General features: G+C 39.8%; 2 protein-coding genes across 3 annotated transcripts in view; one reads left to right on the forward strand and one right to left on the reverse strand.

Moving 5' to 3' along the window:
• mtrex (Mtr4 exosome RNA helicase) overlaps positions 1–6726 on the forward strand; it is a 32859-nt gene extending 26133 nt beyond the window's left edge. The window contains exons 23-27 of the mRNA XM_062031235.1: positions 2019–2124; positions 3525–3581; positions 4261–4423; positions 4526–4630; positions 6368–6726. Of these exons, the coding sequence (XP_061887219.1) occupies positions 2019–2124; positions 3525–3581; positions 4261–4423; positions 4526–4630; positions 6368–6420 (484 nt within the window). The 3' untranslated portion in view covers positions 6421–6726. The remainder of the gene's footprint in view (positions 1–2018; positions 2125–3524; positions 3582–4260; positions 4424–4525; positions 4631–6367) is intronic.
• A 474-nt stretch (positions 6727–7200) lies between these two features.
• Positions 7201–21921, reverse strand: part of plpp1a (phospholipid phosphatase 1a) — a 29215-nt gene continuing 14494 nt past the window's right edge. For both annotated transcript variants that reach the window (XM_062031248.1, XM_062031247.1), the window contains exons 3-6: positions 20115–20395; positions 11684–11741; positions 9621–9797; positions 7201–7339 (exon numbers count right to left, since the gene is read on the reverse strand). In XM_062031248.1, the coding sequence (XP_061887232.1) occupies positions 7220–7339; positions 9621–9797; positions 11684–11741; positions 20115–20395 (636 nt within the window). In that variant the 3' untranslated portion in view covers positions 7201–7219. The remainder of the gene's footprint in view (positions 7340–9620; positions 9798–11683; positions 11742–20114; positions 20396–21921) is intronic.

Here is a 21921-nt window from a genome sequence, read left to right on the forward strand (position 1 = left end):
TTTTCTTTATTTTCATGACTATTTACATTGTGGATTGTCACTGAAGGCATCAAAACTATGAATGAACACATGTGGAGTTATGTACTTAACAAAAAAAGGTGAAATAACTGAAAACATGTTTTATATTCTAGTTTCTTCAAAATAGCCACACTTTGCTCTGATTACTGCTTTGCACACTCTTGGCATTCTCTCGATGAGCTTCAAGAGGTAGTCACCTGAAATGGTTTTCACTTGAAGCTTATCGAGAGAATGCCAAGAGTATGCAAAGCAGTAATCAGAGCAAAGGGTGGCTATTTTGAAGAAACTAGAATACAAAACTAGGGATGTCTGATAATATCGGACTGCCGATATTATCGGCCGATAAATGCTTTAAAATGTAATATAGGAAATTATTGGTATCTGTTTCAAAATTATCGGTATCGGTTTCAAAAAGTAAAATTTATGACTTTTTAAAATGCAGCTGTGTACACGGACATAGGGAGAAGTATAGAGCGCCAATAAACCTTAAAGGCACTGCCTTTGCGTGCCGGCCCAGTCACATAATATCTAAGGCTTTTCACACACACAAGTGAATGCAACGCATACTTGTTCAACAGCCATACAGGTCACACTGAGGTTAGCCGTATAAACAACTTTAACACTAAGATCCGCACCGTAACACAACAGAACAAATACCCAGAACCCCTTGCTGCACTAACTTTTCCGGGACGCTACAATATACACCCCGCCACCCCTGACCTGCCCCCCCCCAACCCCGCCCACCTCAACCTCCTCATGCTCTCTCAGGGAGAGCATGTCCCAAATTACAAGCTGCTGTTTTGAGGCATGTTAAAAAAAAAAAAATGCACTTTGTGACTTCAATAATAAATATGGCAGTGCCATGTTGGCATTTTTTTCCATAACTTGAGTTGATTTATTTTGGACAACCTTGTTACATTGTTTAATGCATCCAGCTGGGCTTCACAACAAAATTAGGCATAATAATGTGTTAATTCCACGACTGTATATATCGGTATCGGTTGATATCGGAATCGGTAGTTAAGAGTTGGACAACATCGGAATATCGGATGTCGGCCAAAAAGCCATTATCGGACATCTCTGTATAAAACATGTTTTCAGTTATTTCTAGGGATGTCCGATAATGGCTTTTTGCCGATATCCGATATTCCGATATTGTCCAACTCTTTAATTACTGATACCGATATCAACCGATACCGATACTGATGTATACAGTTGTGAAATTAACACATTATTATGCCTAATTTGGACAACCAGGTATGGTGAAGATAAGGTCCTTTTTTTTTTAAATTAATAAAATAAAATAAGATAAATAAATTAAAAACATTTTCTTGAATAAAAAAGAAAGTAAAACAATATAAAATCAGTTACATAGAAACTAGTAATTAATGAAAATTAGTAAAATTAACTGTTAAAGGTTAGTACTATTAGTGGACCAGCAGCACGCACAATCATGTGTGCTTACGGACTGTATCCCTTGCAGACTGTATTGATATATATTGATATATAATGTAGGAACCACAATATTAATAACAGAAGGAAACAACCCTTTTGTGTGAATGATTGTAAATGGGGGAGGGAGGTTTTTTGGGTTGGTGCACTAATTGTAAGTGTATCTTGTGTTTTTTATGTTGATTTAATAAAAAAAAAAAAAGATAAACGATACCGATAATAAAAAAAACGATACCGATAATTTCCGATATTACATTTTAAAGCATTTATCGGCCGCTAATATCGGCCGGCCGATATTATCGGACATCTCTAGTTATTTCACCTTTTTTTTGTTAAGTACATAGTTTTGATGCCTTCAGTGACAATCTACAATGTAAATAGTCATAAAAATAAAGAAAACGCATTGAATGAGGAAGAAGGTGTGTCCAAACTTTTGGCCTGTACTGTATGTCCTATTTTTGTTTTAGTAAAGAAATGGAAATCTAGCACAGCCTCAAGTAACGACATAATACATCACAAACATTGATGCATTTTGTTTTGGTCCACAGCGCTGACGAGCTCCTGCTGACCGAGATGGTGTTCAACGGCCTCTTCAACGACCTGACGGTGGAACAAGCCGCTGCCCTGCTGTCCTGCTTCGTCTTCCAGGAGAACGTAGGAACATTCCATCCTTCTCACACTTTGTAACTATTAACTGATGATATAATACATTGTATATGATATCCATCTTATGTGTTGCTGATATATAACAGATAACACCATGTTTGTATGGCGTAAAAAGCATATTGAAGTCATAAACAACCAACAACTGCAATGCTTGTCCCTGCTGATCAATCACATTATTAGACTTGGACTTAGACTTCCTTGTTATTGTCATTCAAATTTGAACTTTACAGTACAGATAAGAACAAAATTGTGTTGCATTAGCTCATGGTAGTGCAGGATAAAAAAGATTATGAATAGAATACATTTATTGTTATTTATTGTTCATTGCAACACCCTTGAAAGAGGTGCTTGCCAATGTGCCAGCAACATAAACTACTCCTACCAGTTACTATTCATAAGCGCCACCTGGCATATTAGAAATAGATAGAAAATCGTCCACAGTATTAGAACAGGCGCATGCACGCACACATGGCAAGTAATACTTCCACTAGTTATTATTGATAACCTCCACCTGGCAGTGAAAATTCAACGCAAAATAATCTACATAGTGAAAGTCCACTGTGAGTGGTTACTCATTCCACCAGCTGTCAATGATAAGCACTACTTTGCATAATCTAAAACTAATAAAAGGTCCACGGTACACTTGCTGCAGGCACACATTATAGACATGTCATCTAATTAATTACATCTCTCCCTCGCCAGTTATTGATAACCGCTACTGTAAATGTAGAAATAGACTCCAAATTATCCACGAAGTCCACAATATGCTCGCGCACGCCTGAGCATGTGAGCACGCACAACGTCAAAGTTGTATTATAACTGTAATCTCTCCTCCCGCCAGTCATTTGTGTCATAGAAATACATTGACTCAACACAATCCACAGTCAAAACCACAGTAGACTTGGCTCGTGCATTAGCACTGCGCACGCAAAAAGTAATTCGGCATGCCATCGCACCACCCGCCAGTTGTTAATGATAACTGTCACTTTGCAAAATGATGTACAGTACACCAGTGGTTTTCAAACTTTTCAAATACCACCATAATGACCAACATTAAATTACAGTAACATAGTAGGGCTAACTAAGTCTTCATTAAAACAAGGCAGAAGTTTTATTTAATAATTATGTTTAATATTTTGGACACTGTAACATTACACGCAGTTTGAACAGTAACACTGTGTTTTGAATATAGGAAAATACTACAGTTAGAGAATTACAGCAGTACACAACACGCCTGCTCACTCAGACACACAAATATACTTGGACATGGTGTTTATTCACTGCTAGGCAATCACTCTTCCCGCCAGTTATTTATAACTGCTGCTTTTTTTTTTAAATACTTTTAGGTGATTTTTGAATGTGTGAATGCTAAAATGTTTTTCTTACAGGCTAATGAGTTGCCAAAACTGACGGAACAACTTGCTGCCCCCCTCCGGCAAATGCAGGTACATGATCGGATGTTAAAAAACAAAAAGGGGCCAGGAAAATGGCCATCATTCTATTTACCGTATTTTTCGGAGTATAAGTCGCACCGGCCGAAAATGCATAATAAAGAAGGAAAAAAACATATAAGTCGCACTGGAGTATGTCTCATTTTTTGGGGAAATTTATTTGATAAAACCCAACACCAAGAATAGACATTTGAAAGGCAATTTAAAATAAATAAAGAATAGTGAACAACAGGCTGAATAAGTTTACGTTATATGACGCATAAATAACCAACTGAGAATGTGCCTGGTATTTTAACGTAACATATTATGGTAAGAGTCATTCAAATAACTATAACATATAGAACATGCTATACGTTTACCAAACAATCTGTCACTCCTGATCGCTAAATCCCATGAAATCTTATACGTCTAGTCTCTTACGTGAATGAGCTAAATAATATTATTTGATATTTTACGGTAATGTGTTAATAATTTCACACGTAAGTCGCTCCTGAGTATAAGTCGCACAAACTATGAAAAAAACTGCGACTTATAGTCCGAAAAATACGGTATAGTAAGAATGTTTAAAATTGATTTGTATGTGCAACGCAGAGCCAATACTGAAATGCATGTAGTACCCATTACTAGCAGCAGAGGGCAAAATAGCTGACACGTGCTGTCTGCTGCTGTTCAGGAGTGTGCCAAGCGCATCGCCAAAGTGTCTGCGGACGCCAAGCTGGAAGTGGACGAGGACACGTACCTGGGCCAGTTCAAGCCGCACCTCATGGACGTGATCTACGCCTGGGCCAACGGCGCCACTTTCGCGCAGATTTGTAAGATGACCGACGTCTTTGAAGGTGACTTAACAATTGGAGAAATGTCCAACTAACACGACAAACCTCGCCATAACTTTGCCTTTAAGACAACTGTGACAATGGCATGTTTGTCGCCCCCTGTAGGAAGTATTATTCGCTGCATGCGCCGCCTGGAGGAGGTGCTGCGACAAATGTGCTCCGCCGCCAAAGCGATCGGCAACACGGAGCTGGAGAACAAGTTTGCAGAAGGTAAGGAAAAGTGACAACACGATTTTGTTAATAATCATGCATCCGCTCCTCCTGCCAGTTACTAATGATAACCACCACTTTCTATAATGGGAAAGAAAATTGACTGGAAATAAGCCACAAAGATGCTGTAAAAATAGTTGTACTATGAAGTTGTTAACATGTGCTCAATGTTTCCTTACCATTATTGCTTTGGTGTCTATTACCATTGTTGGTATATTCATTATTCCTACATTGTTGATACAAATTATTGTTACAGTGTAATAATTATTGTTACCTGTGGTAACGCCACCATGATACAACATCTGTATTATAATCCTTGAACAAAGTAAGAGTGAAACTCATGTGAATAATCACTGAATGGAGAACTGGGGATGGATTAAATAAGTTATCTTCTTCCCACTCCCTTTTAGGCAAAACTGGACAATCATGCATTACATACTATACATTACCTTTTGCACTATATTAATGTATATTATGTGTTGTCAACTTTGTACTTTTTTATGTCATTGCCTGAAATAAATAAATACATGAAAAATGAAAAGTTAGACATCTTAAAGTGAAGCCCAGAGAAGATGTGCTGGCAGGTTTAGTCCTTTTGTTTTTGTTGAGCGAATAAGCTAACCTAGCATGTTGTTGCTGTTTGAATATACGTGACATGTTAGCACTCTAGCTAACATACTGTAGCTCAGTGGTTCTTAACCTGGGTTCGATCGAACCCTAGGGGTTCGGTGAGTCGGTCTCAGGGGTTCGGCGGAGGTCAAAACACACCCGACTCATTGTGTAAATACAAACTTCTCACTATCAGCGTAGTAAAATATACGGCATCATCTGACTGGTTTGCAGGTGTGTAATTTGTTGTGAGTTTATGCACTGGGTTGGCTTTGTTGTTTGAACAAGGTGATGTTCATGCACGGTTCATTTTATGCACCAGTAAAAAAACATGGTAACACTCTAGTATGGGGAACATATTCACCATTAATTAGTTGCTTATTAACATGCAAATTAGTAACATATTGGCTCTTAACTAGTCATTATTAAGTAGTTATTAATGCCTTATTTGGCATGGCCTTATTATAACCCTAACCCTAACCAAATAACTCTAAATTAAGTCTTTGTTACTTACAATATGTTCCCCATACTAAAGTGTTTCCAAAAACATGTAACTTGAATTTGAAAAAAACTAAACATTTTATTTTTCGCTAAAGAAGGGTTCGGTAAATGCGCATATAATAATAATAATAATACCTGGGATTTATATAGAGCTTTTCTAAGTACCCAAAGTCGCTTTACATGTTTTTCTGAACCCATCAATCATTCACACCTGGTGGTGGTAAGCTACTTTCGTAGCCACAGCTGCCCTGGGGTAGACTGACGGAAGCTTGTGGGGTTCGGTACCTCCAACAAGGTTAAGAACCACTGCTGTAGCTATACCAGTGTTGTGTAACGTTTGTGTCCTCCCGTTCCTCTCCTTAATGTTATGTTGGTGTTTTAGTCTGTTGGTTAAAAGTGGATTAAGTGCATCACAAGGATAATATGAGATTTGTAATACTGTGCTTCTACTGTAACTACTTGTATCAATACAGTCCATTGAAGCCATGGTCTTGTTACATAAGCTCCTTTTATCAGCAGTTATGCAAGCAGTGATCTGGTAGTGTGATTATAAAATGTCCAAAGTTTAGTAAGCACACGAGTGCAGCTTGTGGTGAATATTAATGATGTGCTTTTATCTCCTTGCAGGAATAACAAAGATCAAAAGGGACATCGTCTTTGCTGCTAGTCTCTATTTGTAATTCTTGTAAGACCTTCTTTCTCCCAATTATCCTGAATATATCTTCATCACTTTAACTTTTGATGCACTCAGTCTGCCCCATCTGATATTTTTTAAAACTCTTCTTTGAAATCATTTAATTTGGCCATTTGTTAGTTTTTATTTGAAACCATGCCTAAAGACAAATGACATAACATGTTTTGTTATTGTTAAGTGAAATGGCTTTATTTTTCCTGTTTTTTTTTCTTCTTCTTTTAGACATTTGTACATAATTAACTTTTTCAATAAACGTCTGTATGCTAAACAGTTGCCATACAGACCACACAAACATACATAGTGGTGTTTATATTAACATTCTTGGGGATACACGGCAGCAGCAGCAATAGCAGTCACATGAAAAAGGCATCTCAGGACGCTAACTAACCCCTCCATTCTTTGTCTTCATTACTCGTTCTGGTCAAGATGAACGTGTGAGATGGCGACATTCTTTAAATCAGCCCTTTAATGGACGTGCAGCAGTTGACCTCAAAGTGAACCTCAGTGAAGGCGCTTTAAGCAGATCGACTGCCAGTAAAAAAAAATGAAATGCTCAAAGCAGGCTTACATTCACAGGTTTCATACCCCCTGCCCTCCCCGTAGTGGTCTAGTCCTGCCTTCCAGTGGGTGCATGCAGTACAATCTTCCCACCCACTCAGTAGATTCATGCTAAATCCTTAGCCATCCTCACAGTCCTTAGCCATTAAAATCAAAATATAAAACACGCTTCGCATGCAGGCGATGACAAAGCTGGAGAACTACAATCTGAGGTGAGCACTTCGGCTTTAGTTGGGACTCTCAAAGTGGTTTCCGTTTGTTGGGGTCTCCTGGAGGCTGGTGTGGGGAATGTCCACCTCCTTGCAGGAATCCAAAGGCTGCTTGAAAAAGTCGGACACACAAAAGACCTGCAGGGGAAACAAATGGAAGATTTGAAGCATCCAATTTTATTTGGACTGTTAAAAAACATGTCTAAATGATCTGAATGTTCAATATGTTGTTGCTACACCTACTGGGTACAATGCAGTGATTGACCACAAAACTGGACAATGGCTGAAGTAGTCACTAAAAAACTGGCCATGACTAAAAGACTGGCAAATGACTATGAACAATCACTAAAAAACTGGATGACAAGTGTATGAGCAGTCACTGGCCAATAACTAAAGTATTTTAAAAAACTGGTCAACGACTATCAGCAATGACAAACAGACTGGCAGATGACTATGAGCAGTCACAAAAAAAAATGTCCAATGACTGAACAGTCACAAGAAAAACCTGGCTAACGACTGTAAGAGCAGTGACTAAAAGACTGGCAAATGACTATAAACAATCACTAAAAAAAACTGGACGACGGGTGTATGAACAGTAACAAGAAAAAACTGGCCAATGACTGTCTGAGCCGTTACAGAAAGACTGGCAAATGACTGTTTGGACAATATTTAAAAAAAAAAAAAGGATAAGTTACAAAAATGGATGCGCAGTTACAAAAAAAAACTGGCCTATGACTGTATGAGCAGCAGTGTTGGGACTAACGCGTTACTTTGTAACACGTTACTGTAACGCCATTACTTTCGGCGATAAATAGTAATCTAACACGTTATTTTTTTATATTCAGTAACTCAGTTACTGTTACTACATGATGCGTTACTGCGTTATTTTACGTTATTTTTTTATGTGGTATCGGCTAGAAACTGAGAAGATCTGAGTGTGTTTTATTGGAGCGCTGCGGAAGAGGCGCGCCGTGTGCTGTACGTGTGTGTGTGTGGGAGGGGGCGTGTCTGTGTTTACTAACAAGACATGGCGAAGCCCGAAGCCGAGTTGCTTAACATGGAGATATTCTCACTACTTTTCTTTTGTCGACCACAAAGAAAAGAACATTTTAGTTCATTGTAAGTTGTGTCTTGGATCAAAGATCCTATCCTAGCAATTAAAATCTGCTGAAACAGCTACAAAAGCAACATGCTTCGACGAAGCTAGTAAAGAGAGACACACTTCACCTCCTAAGCAACAGCGGTTGGATTTTAACGAGGCACTGCACACTGAAGATACACACTCTTGTCAATTCTCTTATATACTGTTGCTCTTTCATTCTAGACTTCTATAGTGTTTGATTATCACATCACTCTAAATGTATAGACTATAAAGTTCACAAACAAAGAGGGATGCTAGTGGGCCCGGCCAATCTTTCTTTATCTCTAAACTAAAACTGTGGAAATGTGTAGAGTGTTCTGGGCTTCAGACATGATTTAATTTCAGAATTCCTTGAGAGAAAAAAACACCTGGTTAGGCTTTGTGTATGTAGTGTGTGCCTTCCTTGGTTTACAGCTATGTTGTTGTTATGCTGTATGTTATGTTGCAGCTATTTAGAATAGTTTTGTCAATTTGTTCTGGCCTGAAACAAATTGGCCCTTTGAAACATATCTTTGTCTTTGTGTGTTGTATGTAGACCACATTGCTTAGCAGAGTTCAGTGATGCAAATGCATGTCAAGTTGATCAACAGATTGTATTATTCTCCAGTGCAATAACAGTACTGAAATGAAGGCTAAAAGGGCATTAAAGGGGGCCTTAAAAAAAAAAAAAAATTATATATAAGGAGCTAAATAGTTACTTTTCACAGTAACTTATTACTTTTTGGTGTAAGTAACTGAGTTAGTAACTAAGTAACTTTTGAAATAAAGTAACTAGTAACTGTAACTAGTTACTGGTTTTCAGTAACTAACCCAACACTGATGAGCAGTGACCAAAAAACTTGGCCTAAGACTGAACAGTCTCCAAAAAACTGGCCTAAGACAGTATAAAAAGTCACTAAGTCTGACCAGTGATTAAAATACTATCAAATGGTTGTAAGAAAATGACAAACATTTTCAAAAAAGGTGCTTTTGAGCACTGGGGCAAGCATTTTCATGCTAAGCTATGCTGCCATATTTCACATTTTTACTGAGTTTGGAACTTCCAAAATAATATGCTCTTAATTTCGTAAATATGGAAAGTGGATGAATCCCACCAGCAATACAACCTTGGTTGTCATCACACCATGACTAGCGATGGCATTCAGAAAAATCCAGCCACGCTTTTGGAGTTGGTTTTTCCTCTAAGATTCAGAACCCAAGTGATGGTTGAACTCCAAATGGAATACTTTTGGAAGGTTTTAGGATATAAAAATGCGGTTTTGTCGACAAGAAACCCACCACCAGCAAGGCCATGAGCGCCCCCTGCAGGAGGCCAGCCAGCACGTCGCTCCAGTGGTGCTTGTAGTCGGACACCCTGGACAAGCACGTGTACACGGAGGCGGCGATGAGGAAAAACTGGAGGGTTGGCCTCAGCAGGCGGGCCCAGTCCACCTGCAGACGAGCCTGCAGGTACAGCTGCCAGATGAACAACACAGATATTAGAATGCAGACAGGAAAGTGCGGTTAGACGCATTGGTTCACATTTCCACTTTTACCAAAAACCAGATGATCAAATTCTTCCTGTTTCAGCAAACGTCCTCTTTTTCTAACCATCAACACACGCAGAGGAGGTCCACATTTAAATAAGAGTTGCAGTGCTTCAACATTTATTGGCCTGGTTTGTATTACACAAATGTACCCCAACTGACAGAAAAATAATGTACAGTAAAACTGTTTTTACACTAGAACGCAGTCTGAACACGATACATGCAACCCCCTCAGAGCTTTTCTTACTGTCACACACAACTTTATAAAGCTTTTAATAGAAACTGTACAGGCAAGTTTTTAGACGCCCTGAATAACATTTTATTGAATCAAGTTACAAAATAAAATTAAAGCTGCAAGCAGCGATGGACGGGACCGACTTTGATGGCTCATAAAATCCAAACCGGAGCAGTAATTAAAACTCTTTCATCAACTTTTAATCAGAAGGGTTCAATCTCTCTCCTGTGCTAATTTGAAGCCGACACAACAAACGCACTCAGAGGAGATAATGTTTGAAAAAAGGTGACTGTTTTTACTCAACTTTTGTTTTGAAGGGGGAATTGCAAACTTCCTGTGGACTTTTGCTGGGGGTTGTCAGTGTATGAAATCCAGGTCTAAGTGAGACCTACATAGAGGTTTTTGTTTCATGTCTCTACAACATTCATACAGGAAGTTACAGGCAGTTGCGTCTGTGTTTTCTTCCTAGGGGGCGCTAGAGCGCAATTTTGAGTTTGGGGGTTTGGTTTTTTGATTAGATCGCAATTTTCGCCAGTCCTGATGTGTGTGTCCAATTTGGTGAGTTTTGAAGCATGTTAAGGGGGTCAAATTACAGCTCAAACAGGCGGCGGTATAATAATAATAAAACGCTAGAAATACAATAGGGTCCTCTGTCCCAAAGGGACTCGGTCCCTAATAACCGGACATGTCTAATATAAGTTATGCATGTCCAATGGTGACATTTCTCACTTTGCTCCTCATATACAAGTTCCTAATCCAATAAGTCACTTGAAGGCTTACAGTCAATAGAAATTAGATCCCGCCTCCAAATTTCAACTTGACCAATAGGTTTATATCAGGACATTTCTATAGAGGAAACATGGCAAAGTGGCATTATTCCTGGGGCGGCGTGGCGAAGTTGGTAGAGTGGCCGTGCCAGCAATCGGAGGGTTGCTGGTTACTGGGGTTCAATCCCCACCTTCTACCATCCAAGTCACGTCCGTTGTGTCCTTGGGCAAGACACTTCACCCTTGCTCCTGATGGGTGCTGGTAGCGCCTTGCATGGCAGCTCCCTCCATCAATGTGTGAATGTGTGTGTGAATGTGGAAATACTGTCAAAGAGTACCTTGAAGGTAGAAAAGCGCTATACAAGTATAACCCATTTATCATTTATTTATAATCCAAACAATGGACTAACATAAAAAAAATGGTAATTCATTCAAATGAAACAAAGTTATGAACAAAAAGCTATAAACTTAAAAACATATTTCTCTTCATACCCAGCGAGTTGTAGCGATGGAACATTAATACTGGTGTTTTTCCAATATCGAGCATCTCTACTTTTTATTGATGAAAAAAATAAATGATGCAGCAGCATAGAAGAATTATGTCAGAAAATGCCTGAGTCAGCAGGATGTCATGTTCCATTGGGACAACACTTCATATTGTTTGGAGCAACAACAACAACAAGGCCTGTCTCCATCATGTAAGAGTTCAACTCGGATACAAGGGAGTGTTAAAAAAAGGTCCGGTTTGTAATAAAAAAGGTGTTTATTCATACTTGAGTACTTGGGTAAAGACAAAGTATACGGAGTACGTACCGCCAGGAACAACATGCAGTACATGGAGAATGATGAGTGGCCCGAGTAGAAGGACAACCTGCAAGGAGAGAACAATCAATGTGATTTGTATCATCTAATTATTACATTATTTCTAATGTCGTGTTGAACTTCAGGAAAGAAAACAAATGTTTCTCATCAAAACATTGCTGGTCATTCTCTCTGGAAACTTTTCCGTAGGAAGTTTAGCCAAGAAACGTTGGATACTTTCTATAGGAATTCACGACAAATAATACGATTTAAGTAGAGATGTCCGATAATATCGGACTGCCGATATTATCGGCCGATAAATGCTTTAAAATGTAATATCGGAAATGATCGGTATCGGTTTCAAAAAGTAAAATGTATGACTTTTTAAAACGCCGCTGTACGGAGTGGTACACGGACGGGAGAAGTACAGAGCAGTTGCGTCTCCCAGTCATACTTGCCAACACTCCCGATTTTCCCGGGAGACTCCCGAATTTCAGTGCCCCTCCCGAAAATCTCCCGATTTCCACCCAGACAACAATATTGGGGGCGTGCCTTAAAGGCACTGCCTTTGCGTGCCGTCCCAGTCACATAATATCTACGGCTTTTCACACACACAAGTGAATGCAAGGCATACTTGGTCAACAGCCATACAGGTCACACTGAGGGTGTACGTATAAACAACTTTAACACTGTTACAAATATGCGCCACACTGTGAACCCACACCAAAACAAGAATGGCAAACACATTTCGGGAGAACATCCGCACCATAACACAACATAAACACAACAGAACAAATACCCAGAACCCCTTGCAGCACTAACTCTTCCAGGACGCTATTCTCTCCCCCCCACCCCCTCCAACCCCGCCCACCTCAACCTCCTCATGCTCTCTCAGGGAGAGCATGTCCCAAATTCCAAGCTGCTGTTTTGAGGCATGTTAAAAAAAATAATGCACTTTGTGACTTCAATAATAAAAAGGACTCCCTGTGGGAGTCCTTTATACAGGGTACATGCGGACCCTAAATATGGCAGTGCCATGTTGGCATTTTTTTTTCCATAACTTGAGTTGATTTATTTTGGAAAACCTTGTTACATTGTTTAATGCATCCAGCGGGGCATCACAACAAATTAGGCATAATAATGTGTTAATTCCAAGACTGTATATATCGGTATCGGTTGATATCGGAATCGGTAATTAAGAGTTGGACAATATCAGCAAAAAAGCCATGATCGGACATCTCTAGATTTAAGTGAAATGAGGAAAGTTGGGGATAAACTGTATCATATGCAAACAAAACATCCATCATTTTGTCATGAACTTAAAAAATTGCTGGTTATCCAAAATCTCCCCCACACCTCTAAAAGATGGCATTTTAAAACAAAATAGGTGACTTCCTGTCAGTTTTACACAACACATTTCTTGAAATGTAATTGAATTTCCTCCTTTTAAGGGATTAACAACGTTTATATAGCACACGTACTGTTACTTTTGTATTTGCTGCCATGTGGAGAGCTTCTTTTCCCTAAAAAAAAAATGAATCAATTTTTGTAACTTCATAGAAAAGTCCCACAAAAACTGAATTTTCTTTGGCTTTTTCCAGAGGGTTTACTACAGACCAAAACTTATTAAGTTGAAAGTAAATAAAATCTTCACTTTCTTCATCTGACTATTAACAATGTTATTATTAGAAAAAAGCTAAGTTCTTATTACACTTGTATGACAGTTTAGTGTGTTACAATTCGGGGTACTTAACGATTCGATCCAATTCCTATTCCTGGGGTGATGATTCGATTCTCAATTTCAACTGAATCTTGCAATGTATAATTTGGTATATAATTTGAACTTTTTCAAAACATGGTACAGGTTTTTAAAGCTCATTCAGTTACATGGAGATTGCCTAAAAAAAATTGTTTTTAATTGATTCATAAAAAAATATAAAAACATTTTTTCCAAACCGATTATGTTTAAATTATGAATTGATTTAAAATAATGATAAATAAGAATATTTTTTTGTGCACGCTTAGTTACGCTGTTGCTAAGAACATGTGTGTACAGTTAATTAGGGGTTTATGATGGTGAAAGTTAGACCATCTATCAAAAGGAAGCATACTTTTACTCTGGAAAAAATATTTTCTGATTCGCTTTTATTTTCCATTAAACTGCCTGTTTTTATTTGACCTTTTTTACTATTTTTTTCCCCCCTAATATTCTTTGTAACCTGTAGCCCTTTGAGATCTCCTGAGAAAAAGGACAATTCAAATCAAATGTATTCACATTATTTCTATTTCCTGGATTTCCTGCGTGAAAATTTGCATTGAAATCTGCCCAAAGTCGGAAGCTGACCGACATTCCGGAAAAGCTCAATCCCATACAAGAAGAATGTTGGCATCCTCCCTGCTGGGCAGTGACAAGGAGGCGCAGGAGGAGCGGCCTTGCAGTAAGATGATCTTCCACTGCCTGCATAAACACAAGTGACCTTCAATCGTCCACATTTTGGGTAAGTGGCGCTAATCAGCTGATGTTTTGACTGATGGACATGTTTGAGTGTGTATTGACTCCAGATAACCCGCAGGTGGCCACACCCTGGAAATGTTGATAAGCCTGAGTGGCCATTTGTGCTTTAATTTCTCTCTCCTGCTTCACTCTACACTTAACTTTGAATAGATATTGAAGAGAAAGGAGCAACAAGGAGCAGTACAAGTTTCACATCCTCTTGCCAGGGACAACTTCCTTCTGTTCCGTGCTGATAACACATTTCCTACACACTTCCCCAAGGTCCACTTTAAACGCTCTGTATATCCATTCAACAAATGACTTTTGAAATACATTAAAAGGAGTGGAGCTGTGCCATAAACAAATGTTGTAAGTTGAAAGGAAAATAAATACTTTTTATGCATGTGCTCGGTTTTTGTTTGTTATTTTACATGTCAGCTGATCAGGGTTAATTCAAACTCTTCCCCTGGAATGAATTTTCAGAACATTTTTTAAACTTACTGACAGTTTAATCAACCTGTCAGGCCTTTCCAATTACATTTGTTGTGTTGGCTGTTATGCTAATTTGGTCATTTTAAATCCCACTGATTTATGCTAACAGGAAATTAGAAATGAACATGTCACAGTTGAGGTTTTCTCATTCCCTTTCGTTGGGAAGTTCATGAGCTTAAGTTGACACAAAAAAAGTCTAATTTCTTCTTCTGTGCTTTCTGTATGAGTATTTTTACACTAAAGTTGTTGTCATTCACTTATTTTTTTTCTATTGTCAGACGATAAATGAGCTGTGTGGTGTTCGGGTCTGTGAGACCCGTTTTAATTTTTTATTAAAAGAAAAATTATACAATTAATTCATTTTTCAAACTGAGACTCACTGACTTTTGCTCATTTTCTGTGAAGAACATATATCAGAATACATATTTAATGACCACACACCATACACCCCCCCTACACATTTCTATTACATATACAAACCCCGTTTCCATATGAGTTGGGAAATTGTGTTAGATGTAAATATAAACAAAATACAATGATTTGCAAATCATTTTCAACCCACATTCAGTTGAATATGCTACAAAGACAACAGATTTGATGTTCAAACTGAAAAACTTTTTTTGTTGTTGCAAATAATCATTAACTTTAGAATTTGATGCCAGCAACACGTGACAAAGAAGTTGGGAAAGGTGGCAATAAATACTGATAAAGTTGAGGAATGCTCATCAAACACTTATTTGGAACATCCCACAGGTGAACAGGCAAATTGGGAACAGGTGGGTGCCATGATTGGGTATAAAAGTAGATTCCATGAAATGCTCAGTCATTCACAAACAAGGATGGGGTGAGGGTCACCACTTTGTCAACAAATGCGTGAGCAAATTGTTGGACAGTTTAAGAAAAACCTTTCTCAACCAGCCAATTGCAAGGAATTTAGGGATTTCACCATTTACGGTCCGTAATATCATCAAAGGGTTCAGAAAAAAGCAGCTAAGCCTGTGACCTTTGATCCCTCAGGCTGTACTGCATCAACAAGCGACATCAGTGTGTAAAGGATATCACCACATGGGCTCAGGTACACTTCAGAAACCCACTGTCAGTAACTACAGTTGGTCGCTACATTTGTAAGTGCAAGTTAAAACTCTCCTATGCAAGGCGAAAACCGTTTATCAACAACACCCAGAAACGCAATCGGCTTCGCTGGGCCTGAGCTCATCTAAGATGGACTGATACAAAGTGGAAAAGTGTTCTGTGGTCTGACGAGTCCACATTTCAAATTGTTTTTGGAAACTGTGGACGTCGTGTCCTCCAGACCAAAGAGGAAAAGAACCATCCGGATTGTTACAGGCGCAAAGTTGAAAAGCCAGCATCTGTGATGGTATGGGGGTGTATTAGTGCCCAAGACATGGGTAACTTACACATCTGTGAAGGCGCCATTATGCTGAAAGGTACATACAGGTTTTGGAGCAACATATGTTGCCATCCAAGCAACGTTACCATGGACGCCCCTGCTTATTTCAGCAAGACAATGCCAAGCCACGTGTTACATCAACGTGGCTTCATAGTAAAAGAGTGCGGGTACTAGACTGGCCTGCCTGTAGTCCAGACCTGTCTCCCATTGAAAATGTGTGGCGCATTATGAAGCCTAAAATACCACAACGGAGACCCCCGGACTGTTGAACAACTTAAGCTGTACATCAAGCGAGAATGGGAAATAATTCCACCTGAGAAGCTTAAAAAATGTGTCTCCTCAGTTCCCAAACGTTTACTGAGTGTTGTTAAAAGGAAAGGCCATGTAACACAGTGGTGAACATGCCCTTTCCCAACTACTTTGGCACGTGTTGCAGCCATGAAATTCTAAGTTAATGATTATTTGCAACAAAAAAAAAAAAGTTTATGAGTTAGAACATCAAATATCTTGTCTTTGTAGTCCATTCAACTGAATATGGGTTGAAAAGGATTTGCAAATCATTGTATTCCGTTTATATTTACATCTAACACAATTTCCCAACTCATATGGAAACGGGGTTTGTAAGATGTCTGGGTCCACTGGACCTGGGGCTAATAGAAGTGTGGAAATTGATGTTCTGTGTACCACACGCACACACACACACAGCAGGCCTAGACAGGAGGAGGACAGAGTGTAGGTACACAGAACATCAGAGGGTCAAATGTGCAAGAAAATGAGAGCAGACAGTGTTGACAACAATGTTGCAACCTTGTGTGGGAACCATAGGTGTAGAAACACAAAAGAAGAATCCCTGTGGGATGCAGAAAATGGCAGATACATTTTCCGTGCAAAGTTCATATTGTTGTTACTCAGCCAGCGTTTGTGGGTCTGATGGACCCATTGCATTTTGTGGCTTTTAATGCCTCACAATCAAACACTTTTATGTTAAAATACTGAACAGATATTTATTGGGATAAGGTAAACATCTGTGATATGGTTTGTGTAGGACGACAAACATGACACAAACCTTCCTAATTGTTAGAAAACGCACGGTTTAATATGTTGGAGCTATGCTTCACGGATGAGAGTATTTGGCGAGCGCCGTTTTGTCTGACTAATTTCAGCAGTCTTTGAACTCACCGTAGTTCTGTGGACTGTGATGCAAGTTTGTTTACATGTACAACTTTCTCCGACGCTGCCACAGTAGGACCTGTTTTATGCCACTCTTTCTTTGTCTCATTTTGTCCACCAAACATTTTATGCTGTGTTTGAATGCACAAAGGTGAGCTTTGTTGATGTTACTGACTTGTGTAGAGTGCTAAACCGGCATATTTGGTCAGTGCATAACAAAAAGGTAATCAAAGCTAACATGCTATTTAGGCTAGCTGTATGTACATATTGCATCATTATGCCTCGTTTGTAGGTATAGTTGAGCTCATTTAATTTCCTTTACTCATGTCTTCTGTGTATTTAATTCATATTTGCATGTCTCGTGACACATTATCTGTATGTAATATTGATAGTTGTTAGTGTGCCATGTTGTTCCAGACCACAGCAAACGTTACCCAGCTTGCAAAGATTGTAATAAATCCATTAGAAGACAGCCTGCTGTTTCCTTTAACTTGGACACACACATCTATACCTTTGTCCATTCAAAGCCAGTAATTGCCAGGAATTATGTCAACCTCTCAGAAGCCTGTTTTACTAATGTTTTCCAATGTTGTAAAAATGTGTAGAATAAATATATTACATTTCAACATTTTGGTCAACGAAGATTTGTGCCTGCGACACACAGTTATTTTGATAGTGGGCTAATACGGACACAATACTCAGTGGCCTAGTGGTTGGAGTGTCCGCCCTGAGACCGGTAGGTTGTGAGTTCAAACCCCGGCCGAGTCATACCAAAGACTATAAAAAAATGGGAGCCATTATCTCCCTGCTTGGCACTCAGCCTCAAAGGTTGGACTTGGGGGTTGAATCACCAAAAATGATTCCCGGGCGCGGCCACCGCTGCTGCCCACTGCTCCCCTCACCCCCCAGGGGGTGATCAAGGGGATGGGTCAAATGCAGAGGACAAATTTCACCACACCTAGTGTGTGTGTGACAATCATTGGTAATTTAACTTTAACTTAACTTAACATCATGTGTTGTCTTCATTACAAGACTTATATCAAGTTTTTCAATTATTTGTGTCTCCAGACAGATTAGTATTTAGTATTTTTGGTCCATTGTGGCTCTACCTACATTTTGGGTTGCCGACCCCTGAGTTAACCTATACTATAATGCGGTCCAAACTCAACATTTTTTTTAATCACTCAAAGTATTGAGATTTGATTTTTCATCGCTTCCAACGCAGGTTAACTTTTCCTAGCTTTGCTAGATCCGAAAACATCACCACTCCGAAGCCAGCATAAATGACAATGTGACTGCATGTGACAATTGCACACGTCTCTCAGAAAGGTTGTCCCTGCTAGAGGGACGTGTCCCCCTGTTACAATAGAATAATAGGATACATTTAGACAGCGTGGACATGCCAATTGGCATCAAGGAAGAAATGTTTGGTTAGCTCTCAGCAGCCAGCTAACTATGGTGCGGCAGAGAGCGGTTTTTATACAGAAATTTAAAAAAATAGCGGAATTCCACTAAATAGCAGACGTCTGGGATCCCTGTATTATTAGCACCTTGTATTTTTTTAAATTTCCAGTCCAGCGCTCGTATTTTTGTTCCCACTTCCCATTTGTCTTAATTTTCCACCACCTAATAAGTCTGAGCGCTGGCTCCCTTACCTGTTCCATTGGTTGCCAATCAGGGTGCCTCCTGCTGGATCATTTTTGCTTTGTATCTCAACATGCACTAGCTTGCCCTATACTAATAAAAGGGTTTTTACCTGCACTTTGTCTGCTGTCTCTGCATTGTGGGGTCCAGACCAACAACACCAACACAGACTGTAACAATAATCCTACTACATCATTATTTCTACTAATTTCCTTGGTGTTTGTCAATCAATTTCCTGTTCATGTCCTTACTTAGTGGGTCATTCAGTCTAGTGGGTGTGGCAAGCAGCATTGGCCATTGTTTTGATTGCCCCTATGGGCCAGTTATGATTGAGTCCATGGGAACTCTGCCTATCAGCAAGTGTTTTGGTAAATGCAAAAGCTAAGAATTGTATTGAAATATGTTGTTAGCTAAAATCTCAAGTGTTATTCAAACAGATGTTCATGCATACCACATTTGTAACCTGTACAACATGTAATCACAATACATCCTGAAACTACCTGCCATAAACGCTACGCTTAACTATTCACTGAACAGGTATGTCTACTTTAGTCTCCGTGTAACTTTTCTACAAAAGCAAACAAGCCCCACAGTCTGTAATTTGAGCCACTTCAGAAAACATCAACAGTAAGGGGCTCAGGTTGTCGACCTCAATGTGGTGAGCCCTAGAAACTAGTGCAAACTTGGCCGACGACAACACACTCCACTAATCGGAGGTACCATGGTGTCATCTACCATGGTGTGGCAAACTTTCAGACTTCAGTTTGATTGCTAAACTTCTGTGCCCCAGGCAGGCTACAGCTCTCCATCCTTTTGAGGCGCTGTGTACGGAATGAGGAAAATGTAGCTTTTGCGCCCGTGCAACCGCCGTTCTATTGGGTGTGGTAGATGGATCTGTACCTACGCACACCTTGGTAGCTAAGATTTAAGCTACTCGTGCATTGACCAAGTTAAAGCTTATTTGTAGGGGTGAACCCGGATTTAACAACAACAACAAAATCAGCAATAACATCTGTGGCTGTGAGAAAACTCTATATGTATTTTTTTTATTGACTCCACCCGACGACAGTAGCTGCATTTTAAGTATCATAAGTGGTCAGCATCCAGGAGCTGGTAAAATAAAAATGCTAGTAAATCATTCATTGGAAGGATCCTGAGTGTTTAACATTTGCACTTTGGAGTTTTACCCCCTCTCTTTTAGTGTTAAAGTACAACAATAAAAACAAGCCCACCTGCCCTCGTTGACCATGGTGGGGTCTCCGCTGCAGGTGAAGTTTTCTACGTAATCTCCCACCGAACAGTTGATGTTCTCCCAGTCAGGCTTACACACGTCTAGGAAGTGCGGCCGGAGGCGGCCAATGGAGTACTTGGCGATGTCCGTCAGCGACTGGCTCATGGCGGCGCCGAAGAGGAAGGTGCCGACCGCCTTGTACACGCGGGCCACGTAACTGCCGAACGACGACTTGGACTTGAGGCGCTTGAGATGAACGCAGAGGCACTCGCCAACGATCATCTGTTGCATAGAGAAGAGAGGGCAGAATGAGAGGTCTGCCACGTTTCATCACACATGGACTATTTGACATCGCTAAGCCAGTTGACTGAGAGGATGTCCACTTAAACAAAAAGCATGTAGAGAATTGACAACACTGAAGCATTTAGCTCATCTTATCTCGTAGCGTTTAACTGACTTTAGCTGAAAAACGTGGCTAAAAAATAAAAGCCCTTCAACAACAGGTTGAAGGGCTATCTACAGCAAGGGTGTCCAAACCTTTTCCACAGAGTGCCGCATACTGAAAAATAAAAGAAAGCGGGGGGCCACTTTTATACCTTTTGTACATAATAAATGCTAAAACCAATTTGATGTACATGAGTATACGCTAAACTAATTGGAAAAAAATCCCATTGTTATATTAGCTTTTGTGTTACAGGTGTGACAAAGCATATAGCTGTTAGTGTTATATGTCCATCCATCCATCCATCCATCCCTTTTCTATTGCTTGTCCCTCTCGGGGTCGCAGGGGGTGCTGGAGCCTATCCCAGCTGCATTCGGGCGGAAGGCGGGGTACACCCTGGACAAGTCGCCACCTCATTGCAGGGCCAACACAGATAGACAACATTCACACTCACATTAACACACCAGGGCCAATTTAGTGTTGCCAATCAACCTATCCCCAGGTGCATGTCTTTGGAGGGAACCCACGCAGTCATGGAGACAACATGCAAACTCCACACAGAAAGACCCCGAGCCCGGGTAACAAACCCAGGACATTTTACTTGTGAGGCACATGCACTAACCCCTGTTTCACCATGCTGCCCTAGTGTTATATTGATATACTTAATTAATAATGGATTCATTAAACTTTTAGAACATGGGCCAATAAAAAAATGAGCTGTGGGCCGCACTTTGGACACCCTGCTCTCGATATGGTCAAAATGGCTTCATTTGAATCGCAACATTGTTTATAATACTCGGGATGGGCATTTACAGATAATCCCTGGATCAATGATTAGGATAATTAAAAACTAACTATTGGATACGAGTCGATTTTATTCATTTAAGAAGGTGGACATGATATAAGTGTTTTTTTCTGCTATTAAATCTGAGTCCTGAGGCTGGGGAGCAAACTGTCACGTCTCCTAAACTAATGTTTATGACCTAAATTAAGTTATTTGTCTCATTTTCTATTCATTATGCTATGGTGATCTCCTTGTCCAGGTTAAGAGTTACACTGCTAACAACAATAGGCAGCTAATCTTGATGCTACTCTATCTTCACCACCAAAATTTAAAGTAAACATTTAAAAAAGTTTAAGTACCAATGATTGTCACACACACACTAGGTGTGGCGAAATTATTCTCTGCATTTGACCCATCACCCTTGATCACCCCCTGGGAGGTGAGGGGAGCGGTGGGCAGCAGTGCTGGCCGCGCCCGGGAATCATTTTTGGTGATTTAACCCCCAATTCCAACCCTTGATGCTGAGTGCCAAGCAGGCAGGTAATGGGTCCCAATTTTTTATTCTTTGGTATGACTCGGCCA

This window comes from Entelurus aequoreus, linkage group LG21 (assembly GCF_033978785.1).
Source record: "Entelurus aequoreus isolate RoL-2023_Sb linkage group LG21, RoL_Eaeq_v1.1, whole genome shotgun sequence".
Taxonomy (NCBI): Eukaryota; Metazoa; Chordata; class Actinopteri; order Syngnathiformes; family Syngnathidae; genus Entelurus; species Entelurus aequoreus.